This window comes from Oncorhynchus masou, chromosome 24 (assembly GCF_036934945.1).
Source record: "Oncorhynchus masou masou isolate Uvic2021 chromosome 24, UVic_Omas_1.1, whole genome shotgun sequence".
NCBI classification, from domain to species: domain Eukaryota; kingdom Metazoa; phylum Chordata; class Actinopteri; order Salmoniformes; family Salmonidae; genus Oncorhynchus; species Oncorhynchus masou.
In genome coordinates, this window is record NC_088235.1 from 14,817,795 (window position 1) to 14,837,688 (window position 19,894).

A 19,894-nucleotide genomic window follows, 5' to 3' on the forward strand; every position below is an offset into this window, starting at 1 on the left:
ACTAATACTGTAAACCAAGCCTCATACCACCTCTACTAATACTGTAAACCAAGCCTCATACCTACAAATACTGTAAACTACTACAAATACTGTAAACCAAGCCTCATACCACCTCTACTAATACTGTAAACCAAACCTCATACAACCGACCACCTCTACTAATACTGTAAACCAAGCCTCATACCACCTCTACTAATACTGTAAACCAAGCCTCATACCACCACCTGCTACTAATACTGTAAACCAAGCCTCCTACCACCTCTACTAATACTGTAAACCAAGCCTCATACCACCTCTACAAATACTGTAAACCAAGCCTCCCACCACCTCTACTAATACTGTAAACCAAGCCTCTACCACTACAACCGCTACTAATACTGTAAACCAAGCCTCATACCACCACTCTACTAATACTGTAAACCAAGCCTCATACCACCTCTACTAATACTGTAAACCAAGCCTCATACCACCTCTACTAATACTGTAAACCAAGCCTCCTACCACCTCTACTAATACTGTAAACCAAGCCTCATACCACCTCTACTAATACTGTAAACCAAGCCACATACCACCTCTACTAATACTGTAAACCAAGCATAATACCACCTCTACTAATACTGTAAACCAAGCCTCATACCACCTCTACCAATACTGTAAACTAAGACTCCTACCACCTACCACTGCTACTAATACTGTAAACCAACCTCACACCACCTCTACTAATACTGTAAACCAAGCCTCCTACAACTGCTACTAATACTGTAAACCAAGCCTCCTACCACCTCTACTAATACTGTAAACCAAGCCTCATACCACCTCTTATAATACTGTAAACCAAGCCTCCTACCACCTACCACTCCTACTAGTACTGTAAACCAAGCCTCCTACCACCGACCACTCCTACTAAAATTGAAAAACAAGCCTCCTACCAACTCTACTAATACTGTAAGCCAAGCCTCATACCACCTCTACTAATACTGTAAACCAAGCCTCATACCACCTCTACTAATACTGAAAACCAAGCCTCATACCACCTCTACTAATACTGTAAACCAAGCCACATACCACCTCTACCTCTACTGGAAACCAAGCCTCATACTACCTCTACTAATACTGTAAACCAAGACTCATACGACCTCAACTAATACTGAAAACCAAGCCTCATACCACCTCTACTAATCCTGAAAACCAACTCATACCACCTCTACTAATACTGTAAACCAAGCCTCATACCACCTCTACTAATACTGTAAACCAAGCCAAATACCACCTCTAATAATACTGTAAACCAAGCATAATACCACCTCTACTAATACTGTAAACCAAGCCTCATACCACCTCTACTAATACTGTAAACCAAGCCAAATACCACCTCAACTAATACTGAAAACCAAGCATAATACCACCTCTACTAATACTGTAAACCAAGCATCATAACACCTCTACTAAAACTGTAAACCAAGCATCATACCACCTCTACTAATACTGTAAACCAAGCCTCATACCACCTCTACTAATACTGTAAACCAACCCCACCTACCACCTCTACTAATACTGTAAACCAAGCCTCCTACCACCTCTAATAATACTGTAAACCAAGCATAATACCACCTCTACTAATACTGTAAACCAAGCCTCATACCACCTCTACTAATACTGTAAACCAAGCCAAATACCACCTCAACTAATACTGAAAACCAAGCATAATACCACCTCTACTAATACTGTAAACCAAGCATCATAACACCTCTACTAAAACTGTAAACCAAGCATCATACCACCTCTACTAATACTGTAAACCAAGCATCATAACACCTCTACTAAAACTGTAAACCAAGTATCATACCACCTCTACTAATACTGTAAACCAAGCCTCATACCACCTCTACTAATACTGTAAACCAAGCCAAATACCACCTCAACTAATACTGAAAACCAAGCATAATACCACCTCTACCAATACTGTAAACTAAGACTCCTACCACTGCTACTAATACTGTAAACCAACCTCACACCACCTCTACTAATACTGTAAACCAAGCCTCCTACAACTGCTACTAATACTGTAAACCAAGCCTCCTACCACCTCTACTAATACTGTAAACCAAGCCTCATACCACCTCTTATAATACTGTAAACCAAGCCTCCTACCACCTACCACTCCTACTAGTACTGTAAACCAAGCCTCCTACCACCGACCACTCCTACTAAAATTGAAAAACAAGCCTCCTACCAACTCTACTAATACTGTAAGCCAAGCCTCATACCACCTCTAATAATACTGTAAACCAAGCCTCATACCACCTCTACCAATACTGTAAACCAAGCCTCCTACTACCTACCACTGCTACTAATACTGTAAACCAAGCCTCCTACCACCTCTACTAATACTGTAAACCAAGCCTCATACCACCTCTACCAATACTGTAAACCAAGCCTCCTACTACCTACCACTGCTACTAATACTGTAAACCAAGCCTCCTACCACCTCTACTAATACTGTAAACCAAACCTCATACAACCGACCACCTCTACTAATACTGTAAACCAAGCCTCATACCACCTCTACAAATACTGTAAACCAAGCCTCATACCACCTCTACAAATACTGTAAACCAAGCCTCCTACCACCTCTACTAATACTGTAAACCAAACCTCATACAACCGACCACCTCTACTAATACTGTAAACCAAGCCTCATACCACCTCTACCAATACTGTAAACCAAGCCTCCTACCTACCACTGCTACTAATACTGTAAACCAAGCCTCCTACCACCTCTACTAATACTGTAAACCAAGCCTCCTACCACCTCTACTAATACTGTAAACCAAGCCTCCTACCACCTCTACAAATACTGTAAACCAAGCCTCCTACCACCTCTACAAATACTGTAAGCCAATGCTCATACCACTTCTACTAATACTGTAAACCAAGCCTGCATATCTACAACCGCAAATACTGTAAACCGACCTCATACCAACTCTACTAATACTGTAAACCAAGCCTCATACCACCTCTACTAATACTGTAAACCAAGCCTCCTACCACCTACCAATAATGTAAACCAAGCCTCCTACCACCTCTACTAATACTGTAAACCAAGCCTCATACCACCTCTACTAATACTGTAAACCAAGCCACATACCACCTCTACTAATACTGTAAACCAAGCATAATACCACCTCTACTAATACTGTAAACCAAGCCTCATACCACCTCTACCAATACTGTAAACTAAGACTCCTACCACCTACCACTGCTACTAATACTGTAAACCAACCTCACACCACCTCTACTAATACTGTAAACCAAGCCTCCTACAACTGCTACTAATACTGTAAACCAAGCCTCCTACCACCTCTACTAATACTGTAAACCAAGCCTCATACCACCTCTTATAATACTGTAAACCAAGCCTCCTACCACCTACCACTCCTACTAGTACTGTAAACCAAGCCTCCTACCACCGACCACTCCAACTAAAATTGAAAAACAAGCCTCCTACCAACTCTACTAATACTGTAAGCCAAGCCTCATACCACCTCTACTAATACTGTAAACCAAGCCTCATACCACCTCTACTAATACTGAAAACCAAGCCTCATACCACCTCTACTAATACTGTAAACCAAGCCTCATACCAACTCTACCTCTACTGGAAACCAAGCCTCATACTACCTCTACTAATACTGTAAACCAAGACTCATACGACCTCAACTAATACTGAAAACCAAGCCTCATACCACCTCTACTAATACTGAAAACCAACTCATACCACCTCTACTAATACTGTAAACCAAGCCTCATACCACCTCTACTAATACTGTAAACCAAGCCAAATACCACCTCTAATAATACTGTAAACCAAGCATAATACCACCTCTACTAATACTGTAAACCAAGCCTCATACCACCTCTACTAATACTGTAAACCAAGCCAAATACCACCTCAACTAATACTGAAAACCAAGCATAATACCACCTCTACTAATACTGTAAACCAAGCATCATAACACCTCTACTAAAACTGTAAACCAAGCATCATACCACCTCTACTAATACTGTAAACCAAGCCTCATACCACCTCTACTTATACTGTAAACCAACCTCATACCACCTACCACCTCTACTAATACTGTAAACCAAGCCAAATACCACCTCTAATAATACTGTAAACCAAGCATAATACCACCTCTACTAATACTGTAAACCAAGCCTCATACCACCTCTACTAATACTGTAAACCAAGCCAAATACCACCTCAACTAATACTGAAAACCAAGCATAATACCACCTCTACTAATACTGTAAACCAAGCATCATAACACCTCTACTAAAACTGTAAACCAAGCATCATACCACCTCTACTAATACTGTAAACCAAGCATCATACCACCTCTACTAATACTGTAAACCAAGCATCATACCACCTCTACTAATACTGTAAACCAAGCCTCATACTCTACTAATACTGTAAACCAAGCCAAATACCACCTCTACTAATACTGTAAACCAAGCCTAATACCACCTCTACTAATACTGTAAACCAAGCATCATAACACCTCTACTAATACTGTAAACCAAGCCTCATACCACCTCTACTAATACTGTAAACCAAGCCTCCTACCACCTACCACTGCTACTAATACTGTAAACCAAGCCTCCTACCACCTGTACTGATACTGTAAACCAGGCCTCATACCACCTCTACTAATACTGTAAACCAAGCTTCCTACCACCTACCACTGCTACTAATACTGCAAACCAAGCCTCATACCACCTCTACAAATACTGTAAAACAAGTCTCACACCACCTCTACTAATACTGTAAAGCAAGGCTCATACCACCTCTGCTAATACTGTAAACCAAGCCTCCACCTACCACCTCTACTAATACTGTAAACCAAGCCTCCTACCATCTACCACCGCTACTAATACTGTAAACCGAGCCTTACCAACTCTACCAATACTGTAAACCAAGCCTCATACCACCTCTACTAATACTGTAAACCAAGCCTCCTACCACCTACCACTCCTACTAATAATGTAAACCAAGCCTCCTACCACCTCTACTAATACTGTAAACCAAGCCTCATACCACCTCTACTAATACTGTAAACCAAGCACATACCACCTCTACTAATACTGTAAACCAAGCATAATACCACCTCTACTAATACTGTAAACCAAGCCTCCTACCACCTACCACCGCTACTAATACTGTAAACAAGCCTTCATCCACCTACCACCGCTACTAATACTGTAAACCAAGCCTCATACCAACTCTACTACTACTGTAAACCAAGCCTCATACCACCTACCACTGCTACTAATACTGTAAACCAAGCCTCATACCACCTCTACTACTACTGTAAACCAAGCCTCATACCAACTCTACCTCTACTGGAAACCAAGCCTCATACTACCTCTACTAATACTGTAAACCAAGCCTCATACCACCTCTACTAATATACTGAAAACCAAGCCTCATACCACCTCTACTAATACTGTAAACCAAACCACCTCTACTAATACTGTAAACCAAGCCTACCACCTCTACTAATACTGTAAACCAAGCCTAATACCACCTCTACCAATACTGTAAACCAAGCCTCATACCACCTCTACCAATACCAAACTGCTCCTACCAACTACCACTGCTACTAATACTGTAAACCAACCTCATACCAACTCTACTAATACTGTAAACCAAGCCTCTACAACTGCTACTAATACTGTAAACCAAGCCTCCTACCACCTCTACTAATACTGTAAACCAAGCCCTCATACCACCTACCATACTAATACTGTAAGCCAAGCCTCATACCACCTCTACTAATACTGTAAACCAAGCCTCAAACCACCTCTACTAATACTGTAAACCAAGCATCATACCACCTCTAATAATACTGTAAACCAAACCTCCTACCACCTACCACTCCTACTAATACTGTAAACCAAGCCTCCGACCACTCCTACTAATATTGTAAAGCAAGACTCATACCACCTCTGCTAATACTGTAAACCAAAACTCCTACCACCTACCACCACTACTAATACTGTAAACCAACCTCATACCAACTCTAATAATACTGTAAACCAAGCCTCCTACCACTGCTACTAATACTGTAAACCAAGCCTCCTACCACCTCTACTAACACTGTAAACCAAGCCTCATACCACCTCTACTAATACTGTAAACCAAGCCTCATACCACAACCACCTAACACTACAAATACTGTAAACAGAGCCTCCATCAACCTACCAACACTACTAATACTGTAAACCAAGCCGCATACAAACTCTACTACTACTGTAAACACAGCCTCATACCACCTACCACTGCTACGAATACTGTAAACAGAGCCTCACACCACCTCTACTAACAATGTAAACCAAGAGTCATACTACCTCTACTAATATTGTAAACCAAGCATCATACCACCTCTACTTATACTGCAAACCAACCTCATACCACCTCTACTAATACTGTCAACCAAGCCTCATACCAAATCTACTAATACTGTAAACCAAGCCTCCTACCACCTACCACCTCTACTAATACTGTAAGCCAAGCCTCATACCACCTCTACTAATACTGTAAACCAAGCCTCATACCACCTCTACTAATACTGTAAACCAAGCCTCATACCACCTCTACTAATACTGTAAACCAAGCCTCATACCACCTCTACTAATACTGTAAACCAAGCCTCATACCAACTCCACTAATACTGTAAACCAAGCCTCCGACCACCGCTACAAATACTGTAAACACAGCCTCATATCACCTGCTACCTCTACTAACACTGTAAACCAAGCCTCATACCACCTACTACCTCAACTAATACTGTAAACCAAGACTCATACTACCTCTACTAATACTGAAAACCAAGCCTCATACCAGCTCTACTAATACTGTAAAACAAGCCTCATACTACCTCTACTAATAATGTAAACCAAGACTCATACGATCTCTACTAATACTGTAAACCAAGCCTCATACCACCTACCACCTCTACTAATACTGTAAACCAAGCACCATACCACCTCTACTAATACTGTAAATCAAGCATCATACCACCTCTACTAATACTGTAAACCAAGCGTCATACCACAGCTACTACAAATGTAAACCAAGCATCATACCACCTCTACTTATACTGTAAACCAAGCATCATACCACCTCTAATAATACTGTAAACCAAGCATCATACCACCTCTAATAATACTGTAAACCAAGGCTCCTACCACCTACCACTCCTACTAATATTGTAAACCAAGCCTCCTACCACCTCTACTAATACTGTAAACCAAGACTCATACCACCTCTACTAATACTGTAAACCAAGTCTCATACCAGCTCTACTAATACTGTAAAACAAGCCTCATACTACCTCTACTAATAATGTAAACCAAGACTCATACGATCTCTACTAATACTGTAAACCAAGCCTCATACCACCTCTACTAACACTGTAAAACCAAGCCTCATACCACCTCTACTAATACTGTAAACCAAGCACCATACCACCTCCACTAATACTGTAAACCAAGCATCATACCACCTCTACTAAAACAGTAAACCAAGCGTCATACCACAGCTACTACAAATGTAAACCAAGCATCATACCACCTCTACTTATACTGTAAACCAACCTCATACCACCTCTACTAATACTGTAAACCAAGCATCATACCACCTCTACTAATACTGTAAACCAAGCATCATACCACCTCTAATAATAGTGTAAACCAAGGCTCCTACCACCTACCACTCCTACTAATATTGTAAACCAAGCCTCCTACCACCTCTACTAATACTGTAAACCAAGACTCATACCACCTCTACTAATACTGAAAACCAAGCCTCATACCAGCTCTACTAATACTGTAAAACAAGCCTCATACTACCTCTACTAATAATGTAAACCAAGCCTCCTACCACCTCTACTAATACTGTAAACCAAGCCACATACCAGCTCTACTAATACTGTAAACCAAGCCTCCTACCACCTCTACCAATACTGTAAACCAAGCCTCATAACAGCTCTACTAATACTGTAAACCAAGCCTCATACCAACTCTACTAATACTGTAAACCAAGTATCATACCACCTCTACTTATACTGTAAACCAAGCATAATACCACCTCTACTAATACTGTAAACCAAGCCTCATACCACCTCTACCAATACTGTAAACCAAGCCTCATACCACCTCTACTAATACTGTAAACCAAGCCTCATACCAACTCTACTAATACTGTAAACCAAGCCTCATACCACCTCTACTTATACTGTAAACCAAGCATAATACCACCTCTACTAATACTGTAAACCAAGCCTCATACCACCTCTACCAATACTGTAAACCAAGCCTCATACCACCTCTACTAATACTGTAAACCAAGCATAATACCACCTCTACTTATACTGTAAACCAAGCCTCATACCACCTCTACCAATACTGTAAACCAAGCCTCCTACTACCTACCACTGCTACTAATACTGTAAACCAAGCCTCCTACCACCTCTACTAAAAATGTAAACCAAGCATCATACAACCTCTACTTATACTGTAAACCAACCTCATACCACCTCTACAAATACTGTAAACCAAGCCTCACACCACCTCTACTCATACTGTAAACCAAGCCTCATACCACCTCTACTAATACTGTAAACCAAGCCTCATACCACCTACCAACACGACAAATACTGTAAACCAAGCCTCATACCACCTCTACTAATACTGTAAACCAAGCACCATACCACCTCTACTAATACTGTAAACCAAGCATCATACCACCTCTACTAAAACTGTAAACCAAGCGTCAAACCACAGCTACTACAAATGTAAACCAAGCATCATACCACCTCTACTTATACTGTAAACCAACCTCATACCACCTCTACTTATACTGTAAACCAACCTCATAACACCTCTACTAATACTGTAAACCAAGCATCATACCACCTCTACTAATACTGTAAACCAAGCATCATACCACCTCTAATAATAGTGTAAACCAAGGCTCCTACCACCTACCACTCCTACTAATATTGTAAACCAAGCCTCCTACCACCTCTACTAATACTGTAAACAAAGACTCATACCACCTCTACTAATACTGAAAACCAAGCCTCATACCAGCTCTACTAATACTGTAAAACAAGCCTCATACTACCTCTACTAATAATGTAAACCAAGCCTCCTACCACCTCTACTAATACTGTAAACCAAGCCTCATACCACCTCTACTAATACTGTAAAACAAGCATAATACCACCTCTACTAATACTGTAAAACAAGCATAATACCACCTCTACTAATACTGTAAACCAAGCCTCATACCACCTCTACTAATACTGTAAACCAAGCCTCTTACTACCTACCACTGCTACTAATACTGTAAACCAAGCCTCCTACCACCTCTACTAATACTGTAAGCCAAGCATCATACCACCTCTACTAATACTGTAAACCAAGCCTCAAACCAACTCTACTAATACTGTAAACCAAGCCTCATACCACCTCTACTTATACTGTAAGCCAAGCATAATACCACCTCTACTAATACTGTAAACCAAGCCTCATACCACCTCTACCAATACTGTAAACCAAGCCTCATACCACCTCTACTAATACTGTAAACCAAGCCTCATACCAACTCTACTAATACTGTAAACCAAGTATCATACCACCTCTACTTATACTGTAAACCAAGCATAATACCACCTCTACTAATACTGTAAACCAAGCCTCATACCACCTCTACCAATATTGTAAACCAAGCCTCATACCACCTCTACTAATACTGTAAACCAAGCATAATACCACCTCTACTTATACTGTAAACCAAGCCTCATACCACCTCTACCAATACTGTAAACCAAGCCTCCTACTACCTACCACTGCTACTAATACTGTAAACCAAGCCTCCTACCACCTCTACTAAAAATGTAAACCAAGCATCATACAACCTCCACTTATACTGTAAACCAACCTCATACCACCTCTACAAATACTGTAAACCAAGCCTCACACCACCTCTACTCATACTGTAAACCAAGCCTCATACCACCTCTACTAATACTGTAAACCAAGCCTCATACCACCTACCAACACGACAAATACTGTAAACCAAGCCTCATACCACCTCTACTAATACTGTAAACCAAGCACCATACCACCTCTACTAATACTGTAAACCAAGCATCATACCACCTCTACTAAAACTGTAAACCAAGCGTCATACCACAGCTACTACAAATGTAAACCAAGCATCATACCACCTCTACTTATACTGTAAACCAACCTCATACCACCTCTACTTATACTGTAAACCAACCTCATACCACCTCTACTAATACTGTAAACCAAGCATCATACCACCTCTACTAATACTGTAAACCAAGCATCATACCACCTCTAATAATAGTGTAAACCAAGGCTCCTACCACCTACCACTCCTACTAATATTGTAAACCAAGCCTCCTACCACCTCTACTAATATTGTAAACAAAGACTCATACCACCTCTACTAATACTGAAAACCAAGCCTCATACCAGCTCTACTAATACTGTAAAACAAGCCTCATACTACCTCTACTAATAATGTAAACCAAGCCTCCTACCACCTCTACTAATACTGTAAACCAAGCCTCATACCACCTCTACTAATACTGTAAAACAAGCATAATACCACCTCTACTAATACTGTAAACCAAGCATAATACCACCTCTACTAATACTGTAAACCAAGCCTCATACCACCTCTACTAATACTGTAAACCAAGCCTCTTACTACCTACCACTGCTACTAATACTGTAAACCAAGCCTCCTACCACCTCTACTAATACTGTAAACCAAGCCTCATACCACCTCTACTAATACTGTAAACCAAGCCTCATACCACCTCTACCAATACAGTAAACCAAGCCTCCTACTACCTACCACTGCTACTAATACTGTAAACCAAGCCTCCTACCACCTCTACTAAAAATGTAAACCAAGCATCATACCACCTCTACAAATACTGTAAACCAAGCCTCACACCACCTCTACTCATACTGTAAACCAAGCCTCATACCACCTCTACTAATACTGTAAACCAAGCCTCATACCACCTACCAACACGACAAATACTGTAAACCAAGCCTCATACCATCTCTACTAATACTGTAAACCAAGCACCATACCACCTCTACTAATACTGTAAACCAAGCCTCCTACCAACTCTACTAATACTGTAAACCAAGTATCATACCACCTCTACTTATACTGTAAACCATGCATAATACCACCTCTACTAATACTGTAAACCAAGCCTCATACCACCTCTACCAATACTGTAAACCAAGCCTCATACCACCTCTACTAATACTGTAAACCAAGCCTCATACCAACTCTACTAATACTGTAAACCAAGTATCATACCACCTCTACTTATACTGTAAACCAAGCATAATACCACCTCTACTAATACTGTAAACCACGCCTCCTACTACCTACCACTGCTACTAATACTGTAAACCAAGCCTCCTACCACCTCTACTAATACTGTAAACCAAGCCTCATACCACCTCTACTAATACTGTAAACCAAGCCTCCTACCACCTCTACTAATACTGTAAACCAAACCTCATACAACCGACCACCTCTACTAATACTGAAAACCAAGCCTCATACCACCTCTACAAATACTGTAAACCAAGCCTCCTACCACCTCTACTAATACTGTAAACCAAACCTCATACCACCTACCACCTCTACTAATACTGTAAACCAAGCATCATACCACCTCTATTAAAACTGTAAACCAAGCGTCATACCACAGCTACTACAAATGTAAACCAAGCATCATACCACCTCTACTTATACTGTAAACCAACCTCATACCACCTCTACTAATACTGTAAACCAAGCATCACACCACCTCTACTAATACTGTAAACCAAGCATCATACCACCTCTAATAATAGTGTAAACCAAGGCTCCTACCACCTACCACTCCTACTAATATTGTAAACCAAGCCTCCTACCACCTCTACTAATACTGTAAACCAAGACTCATACCACCTCTACTAATACTGAAAACCAAGCCTCATACCAACTCTAATACTGTAAACCAAGTATCATACCACCTCTACTTATACTGTAAACCAAGCATAATACCACCTCTACTAATACTGTAAACCAAGCCTCATACCACCTCTACTAATACTGTAAACCAAGCCTCTTACTACCTACCACTGCTACTAATACTGTAAACCAAGCCTCCTACCACCTCTACTAATACTTTAAACCAAGCATCATACCACCTCTACTAATACTGTAAACCAAGCCTCATACAAACTCTACTAATACTGTAAACCAAGTATCATACCACCTCTACTAATATTGTAAAACAAGCCTCATACTACCTCTACTAATAATGTAAACCAAGCCTCCTACCACCTCTACTAATACTGTAAACCAAGCCTCATACCACCTCTACTAATACTGTAAACCAAGCCTCATACCAACTCTAATACTGTAAACCAAGTATCATACCACCTCTACTTATACTGTAAACCAAGCATAATACCACCTCTACTAATACTGTAAACCAAGCCTCATACCACCTCTACTAATACTGTAAACCAAGCCTCTTACTACCTACCACTGCTACTAATACTGTAAACCAAGCCTCCTACCACCTCTACTAATACTTTAAACCAAGCATCATACCACCTCTACTAATACTGTAAACCAAGCCTCATACCAACTCCACTAATACTGTAAACCAAGTATCATACCACCTCTACTTATACTGTAAACCAAGCATAATACCACCTCTACTAATACTGTAAACCAAGCCTCCTACCACCTCTACTAATACTGTAAACCAAGCCTCATACCACCTCTACTAATACTGTAAACCAAGCGTCCTACCACCTTTACAAATACTGTAAACCAAGCCTCATACCACCTTTACAAATACTGTAAACCAAGCCTCCTACCACCTCTACTAATACTGTAAACCAAGCCTCATACCACCTCTACTAATACTGTAAACCAAGCTTCATACCACCTCTACTAATACTGTAAACCAAGTATCATACCACCTCTACTAATACTGTAAACCAAGCCTCCTACAACCTCTACTAATACTGCAAACCAAGCCTCACACCACCTCTTCTAATACTGTAAACCAAGCGTCATACCACCTTGTGACGTAGAAGTCCGTCACTGGCCGCGGGCAGCATTTGGTTCTTTAACGCACACACATATTCATCACTCCTCCCTGCGCCATTATAAGATAAGTTAACAATGTGGGTCGACACACAAATTAACTTCTGTCTCGGTGCATGCATTTCACACTTGTCAATGTTCATATTTGAGAGATACAATAATTATTATACTTATCAATGTTGTGGGTGAGCGCATTGTTTGTTTGTTCTGTTCCTCTCTCTCCATCTCTGTAGCTTCCGGGTATGCTGGAAAAGGACCCGAGCTAAGGGAATTGGGTTGGCTTTATAGTGCCTGTCCCAAATGGCTCATTAATGCATATGGGCATATTGAAAGATATTGTCAGTAGTGATGTAATGTTGTAAATGTTATGTTGTGATATTGTTTAAAACCGTGTTGCATTGTATATCCTTTAGTATGTTTAGTTCATGGAAAATGTAGGTTTGTATTGTTAAGTGATTAATTAATTAGGGTTAATTGTTCTGAGGGGAGGGGCTAGCCCTACAAAAGGAGCCTCTCTTTCAGTCATGGAGAGGCAGTTTGGATTGAGCTGTGGATGGGGCAGCATTGTTTTTAAGCTGTCCCATAAGGTAGACGTTGATGGCAGTACTGTTGTTTTTTTTGTTCTGGAATCACTTGTAAATAAACACCTTTGCACAGAAGAACTTTTGCGGTTCCGCCATCTTTTTATTTTGATAGAGGTTAGGTTATCCAGTTTAGCCTTCTGGCCTACTCTACGTGACACACCTCTTCTAATACTGTAAACCAAGCCTCATACCACCTCTACTAATACTGTAAACCAAGTGTGGACGGACCACCAGAGGGCAGGCTGGGCTCACGGATAGTAGCCCAACAAGGCATGGGAGACAAGGTAACCAGAGGCAATTAAGCACAGCTGACGGTACTAATGACATACTCTCCTTCCCCTATAAGAGAGAGAATGCAGCAGAGAGGAAGGGGAAAACTATCTCTGGGAGAGAGAAGCTATCCAGGAAGAACCACTAAGATGGTGACAATCCCGTGACTTTTTGTTGTAGTTTAAAGATAATCCTATTGTGTTCCTGTTTCATCTGGAGAAGAAGATGTATGTTTTTCCTTGATTATGTTGGAATGTTTTTGTTGACCAAATGCCCTCAATAGAGAACTGTGTTCAATCAAGAAAACCTACTCCTGACTCGTTTATTCCACCTTCCCGCTTTAGAGTGACGCCCAATTACTTGGTCCGCTCACACAAGCCTCATACCACCACTACTAATACTGTAAACCAAGCCTCCTACCACCACTACTAATACTGTAAACCAAGCCTCCTACCACCACTACTAATACTGTAAACCAAGCCTCATACCACCACTACTAATACTGTAAACCAAGCCTCCTACCACCTCTACTAATACTGTAAACCAAGCCTCCTACCACCACTACTAATACTGTAAACCAAGCATCATACCACCTCTACTAATACTGTAAACCAAGCCTCATACCACCTCTACTAATACTGTAAACCAAGCCTCCTACCACCACTACTAATACTGTAAACCAAGCCTCATACCACCTCTACTAATACTGTAAACCAAGCATCATACCACCTCTACTAATACTGTAAACCAAGCCTCATACCACCTCTACTAATACTGTAAACCAAGCCTCATACCACCTCTACTAATACTGTAAACCAAGCACCATACCACCTCTACTAATACTGTAAACCAAGCACCATACCACCTCTACTAATACTGTAAACCAAGCATCATACCACCTCTACTAATACTGTAAACAAAGCTTCATACCACCTCTACTAATACTGTAAACCAAGCATCATACCACCACTACTAATACTGTAAACCAAGCCTCCTACCACCTCTACTAATACTGTAAACCAAGCCTCCTACCACCACTACTAATACTGTAAACCAAGCCTCCTACCACCACTACTAATACTGTAAACCAAGCCTCATACCACCACTACTAATACTGTAACCCAAGCCTCCTACCACCACTACTAATACTGTAAACCAAGCCTCCTACCACCACTACTAATACTGTAAACCAAGCCTCCTACCACCACTACTAATACTGTAAACCAAGCCTCATACCACCACTACTAATACTGTAAACCAAGCCTCCTACCACCACTACTAATACTGTAAACAAAGCCTCATACCACTAGTACTAATACGCTGCCTAAAGAATACACTTGGTCTAAAACCGATATAGAGTGGCACAGACGTACCTGTTTGTTCTTGCTGGCAGCCTCCACCCCCACACCGAAGGGCTGTGTTCCCTTGTAGCGGGGTGGGCAGGCCAGACAGTGGAACCCTGGGTCTGTGTTGACGCAGCGCAATGCTCCACCAGCTTTAAAGCAGACATCTGACACAATGTCACACTGAGAAGGGGAAAAAACATATCAAATCAATGAATTAATCAGTTCATCAGTCAGAAAGCAGAGCCCATGATCTATCAGAGCCCATGTCACACTGAGCAGGAAGATGGTCAGATCAATCAATCATTCATATTGATCTATCAGAGTCCATGTCACACTGAGGAGGAAGAGGGTCAGATCAATCAATCATTCATATTGATCTGTCAGAGCCCATGTCACACTGAGGAGGAAGAGGGTCAGATCAATCAATCATTCATATTGATCTATTAGAGCCCATGTCACACTGAGGAGGAAGAGGGTCAGATCAATCAATCATTCATATTGATCTGTCAGAGCCCATGTCACACTGAGGAGGAAGAGGGTCAGATCAATCAATCATATTGAACTATCAGAGCACATGTCACACTGAGGAGGAAGAGGGTCAGATCAATCAATCATTCATATTGATCTGTCAGAGCCCATGTCACACTGAGGAGGAAGAGGGTCAGATCAATCAATCAATCATATTGATCTATCAGAGCCCATGTCACACTGAGGAGGAAGAGGGTCAGATCAATCAATCAATCATATTGATCTATCAGAGCCCATGTCACACTGAGGAGGAAGAGGGTCAGATCAATCAATCAATCATATTGATCTATCAGAGCCCATGTCACACTGAGGAGGAAGAGGATCAGAAGTAGGGTCAGATTATAAAAGGGTAACAGGTCAAGACTATGAATGAGTTCAGGATGAACTAATGGTTAGAGTTAGGCATAGCCTGGTGACCTACATTATTTAGGGCTATGATTAGAGCTAAGGTTAAGGTTAGCGTTAACCATTAGTTAAAGTATCTAACTTGTGTAACCTTCTTTAACCCTAAATTACCTCGTTGACATCTTCACAGTGGGTGCCGTTTCCACGGAAACCAAGGGGACAGGGTCCACACTCCCAGGATCCGTCAGAGCCGCTGTTACAGTGCACTCCCCCAAAGCATGGGTTAGACAGACAGCCGTCTGACAAGGAACAATAAAACATGGTTAGACAGACAGCCATAAAACATGGTTAGACAGACAGCCTTAAAACATGGTTAGACAGACAGCCATAAAACATGGTTAGACAGACAGCCTTAAAACATGGTTAGACAGACAGCCTTAAAACATGGTTACACAGACAGCCTTAAAACATGGTTAGACAGACAGCCATAAAACATGGTTAGACAGACAGCCTTAAAACATGGTTAGACAGACAGCCTTAAAACATGGTTACACAGACAGCCATAAAACATGGTTACACAGACAGCCATAAAACATGGTTAGACAGACAGCCTTAAAACATGGTTACACAGACAGCCATAAAACATGGTTACACAGACAGCCATAAAACATGGTTAGACAGACAGCCTTAAAACATGGTTAGACAGACAGCCATAAAACATGGTTAGACAGACAGCCTTAAAACATGGTTAGACAGACAGCCATAAAACATGGTTAGACAGACAGCCGTAAAACATGGTTAGACAGACAGCCATAAAACATGGTTAGACAGACAGCCGTCTGACAGGGATTAACATGGGTTAGACAGACAGCCGTCTGACAGGGATTAACATGGGTTAGACAGACAGCCGTCTGACAGGGATTAACATGGGTTAGACAGACAGCCATCTGAGAGGGATTAACATGGGTTAGACAGACAGCCGTCTGACAGGGATTAGCATGGGTTAGACAGACAGCCATCTGACAGAGATTAACATGGGTTAGACAGACAGCCGTCTGACAGGGATTAACATGGGTTAGACAGACAGCCGTCTGACAGGGATTAGCATGGGTTAGACAGCCGTCTGACAGGGATTAGCATTGTTAGCAGATGGCCATCTGACAGGGATTAGCATGGTTAGCAGATACATAAAAGAGTTATAACTAAAACAGCCATGTGAAAGAAACATGGGGACCGGTTATGATAGTGAAGAGAACCAGGGCATGTCTAATGCAGCTACGTTTGGACATTTGTGTATTGATATTTCGAAATTGACATTTAGCTTCTCCAGGTTGCTCCCTTCATGTCTCTCCAAATTAGCAGGTTTCAGTGCTTTCAGAGCAATGTTAGCATTAGCTAATTAGCTAATTAGCTTCCTTCTCATAATAGGCCAAACGCATCCTCCCAGACTTTGTTATCAGCACAAATATGTGAATAAATGAGTCTGGAAGCCATTTTAAGAACACCTATCACAGGAATGTTGAAATGAGGTATAATAACTAAACAGGAATGTTAGAATGAACTGAAATAACTAAAAGTTACAGAGGGAAAGGGATGAGGGTGGAGGTGCGACACATACAGACGCACACAAACACAAACACTCACAGTCCACACACACACACACGTACACACACACACACACGTACACACACACACGTACACACACACACGTACACACACGTACACACTCACACACCGATAGGGCAGTCCTTTTTGTTGCAGGCGTTACTGTCATTGGTCTCCCCGAGGCACTTCTTGCCTTTGTACTGGGGTTCGGGGCTGTTACAGACACGGGTCCGACCCTTAACTCCACCCCCACAGGTTGCCGAGCAGATCGCCCATGGCGACCACGGTCCCCAGCCACCGTCAACTGCAGATGGACAACAAATAAACAGTTAGTGGGCCATCACTACTGTTTGTTAGGATCTCTTTTAGATCACGTTGGGGGCTCGTCTTCAAGAGTCCATGGGGAGGTTTTACTACTTTACATTACTGCCTTATCAAGTCTCTTTGACCGTAAGAAAGTTAATTACAGTAGTAGTTGAAGGCCTACAGTCACACACAAACCACTCTACACATCTCCTAGGGGTCATTCGATTCTCAGCCCTGTTGTGGTCTGGAAGCTAGAACCGCAGTTGGGCACATGCCGAGTTGATTTGAGCTTGACGTTTTATAAAAGACAGACAGAATGTTTAGCATGTGAATGGTGCCCCATCCTATATGAGTGGAAAGAGCTATACATTTTTTAATTCTGCCTGTTTTTAAATACATGTGGTTATTAATCAGATCAAACTCCCGGGTTCAAAGTAGTTCTCTTTCTAAAGCAAGAGGCAAGCTCAATCAGTGCACAGCTAAAATGTTGAACCCAGGTCTGGTATGGACAATGTGCCTGTCCTGTCTGTGTTGTTCCTCTTGGGCCACCATACTCACTGGGACAGGGCTTGGCCTCACAGCGCTGTGTCTCTCTCCCCTGGCCCTCACAGTCTTTGCCCCCCAGTTGTGGTGTGGGGGCGTTGCAGTGGCGTATCCTGGTGATCTGACCCTCGCCACACGTCACCGAACATGATGACCATGGAGACCACAGGCTCCACCTACCATCCTGACGAACTGAATACACACAGGTCAGTCAAGGCAGTGTATAGGAAAATACATACATGCAATATGGTGGTCCTTTTTAGTGCAGTAGAACATGTTGCTTGTAACGCCAGAATAGTGGGTTTGATCCCAGGGATCACCCATACATAAAGAATGTACAGTATGCACGTAGGACTGCACGTGGCTTTGGATTAAAACTTCTGCTAAATGGCATATCTGATTTTTCATGTTTAAAAGGTCTTTATTATCCATTTCTGGGTAATTTGGTTGCAGTATAATAAACCACTAATATGTAGATCACTATGGGTGACATTGTTTGGTGGGTACTAGTGAGTCCTTTAGGGCTAACAGGATGGACACACACTCTACAGCCATAGACGTGACCTATTTCCCACAGCAGACAGAGAGAGAGACAAACAGAGAGAGAGAGACAGAGACCGAGAGAGAGACAGAGACAGACAGAGAGAAGTATTTTGAGTCAGAGTAGGATGAGGTTCCTGTCCATCCATCTCCAGCCTAGCAGAGCAGTATGTCTATTCAGTCACTTTGTCCCCTGTTCCATCATTACACAGCTGCTTCTAACGACATCATCCTCTCACTTGATCCTTTCACAAATATACACACACACACACACACACACACACACACACACACACACACACACACACACACACACACACACACACACACACACACACACACACACACACAGAGAGAGAGAGAAACACACACACACACAGAGAGAGAGAGAAACACACACACACAGAGAGAGAGAAACACACACAGAGAGAGAGAAACACACACACACACAGAGAGAGAGAGAAACACACACACACACACAGAGAGAGAGAGAAACACACACATTCTCACTTGGCAGTTGCAGGAAAATACTACATTTATGATGCGGTTGTCTTTTGTCTGTAAACACATCACTTCACCCAAAG

General features: G+C 41.7%; 1 protein-coding gene across 3 annotated transcripts in view; it reads right to left on the bottom strand.

The window, feature by feature from the left end:
- The window catches only part of LOC135511860 (thrombospondin-2-like), an 80,112-nt gene that overhangs the window by 25,248 nt on the left and 34,970 nt on the right, over positions 1-19,894 (bottom strand). For all 3 annotated transcript variants that reach the window (XM_064933354.1, XM_064933355.1, XM_064933353.1), the window contains exons 9-12: positions 18,786-18,962; positions 18,052-18,225; positions 16,488-16,615; positions 15,471-15,623 (exon numbers count right to left, since the gene is read on the bottom strand). In XM_064933354.1, the coding sequence (XP_064789426.1) occupies positions 15,471-15,623; positions 16,488-16,615; positions 18,052-18,225; positions 18,786-18,962 (632 nt within the window). The remainder of the gene's footprint in view (positions 1-15,470; positions 15,624-16,487; positions 16,616-18,051; positions 18,226-18,785; positions 18,963-19,894) is intronic.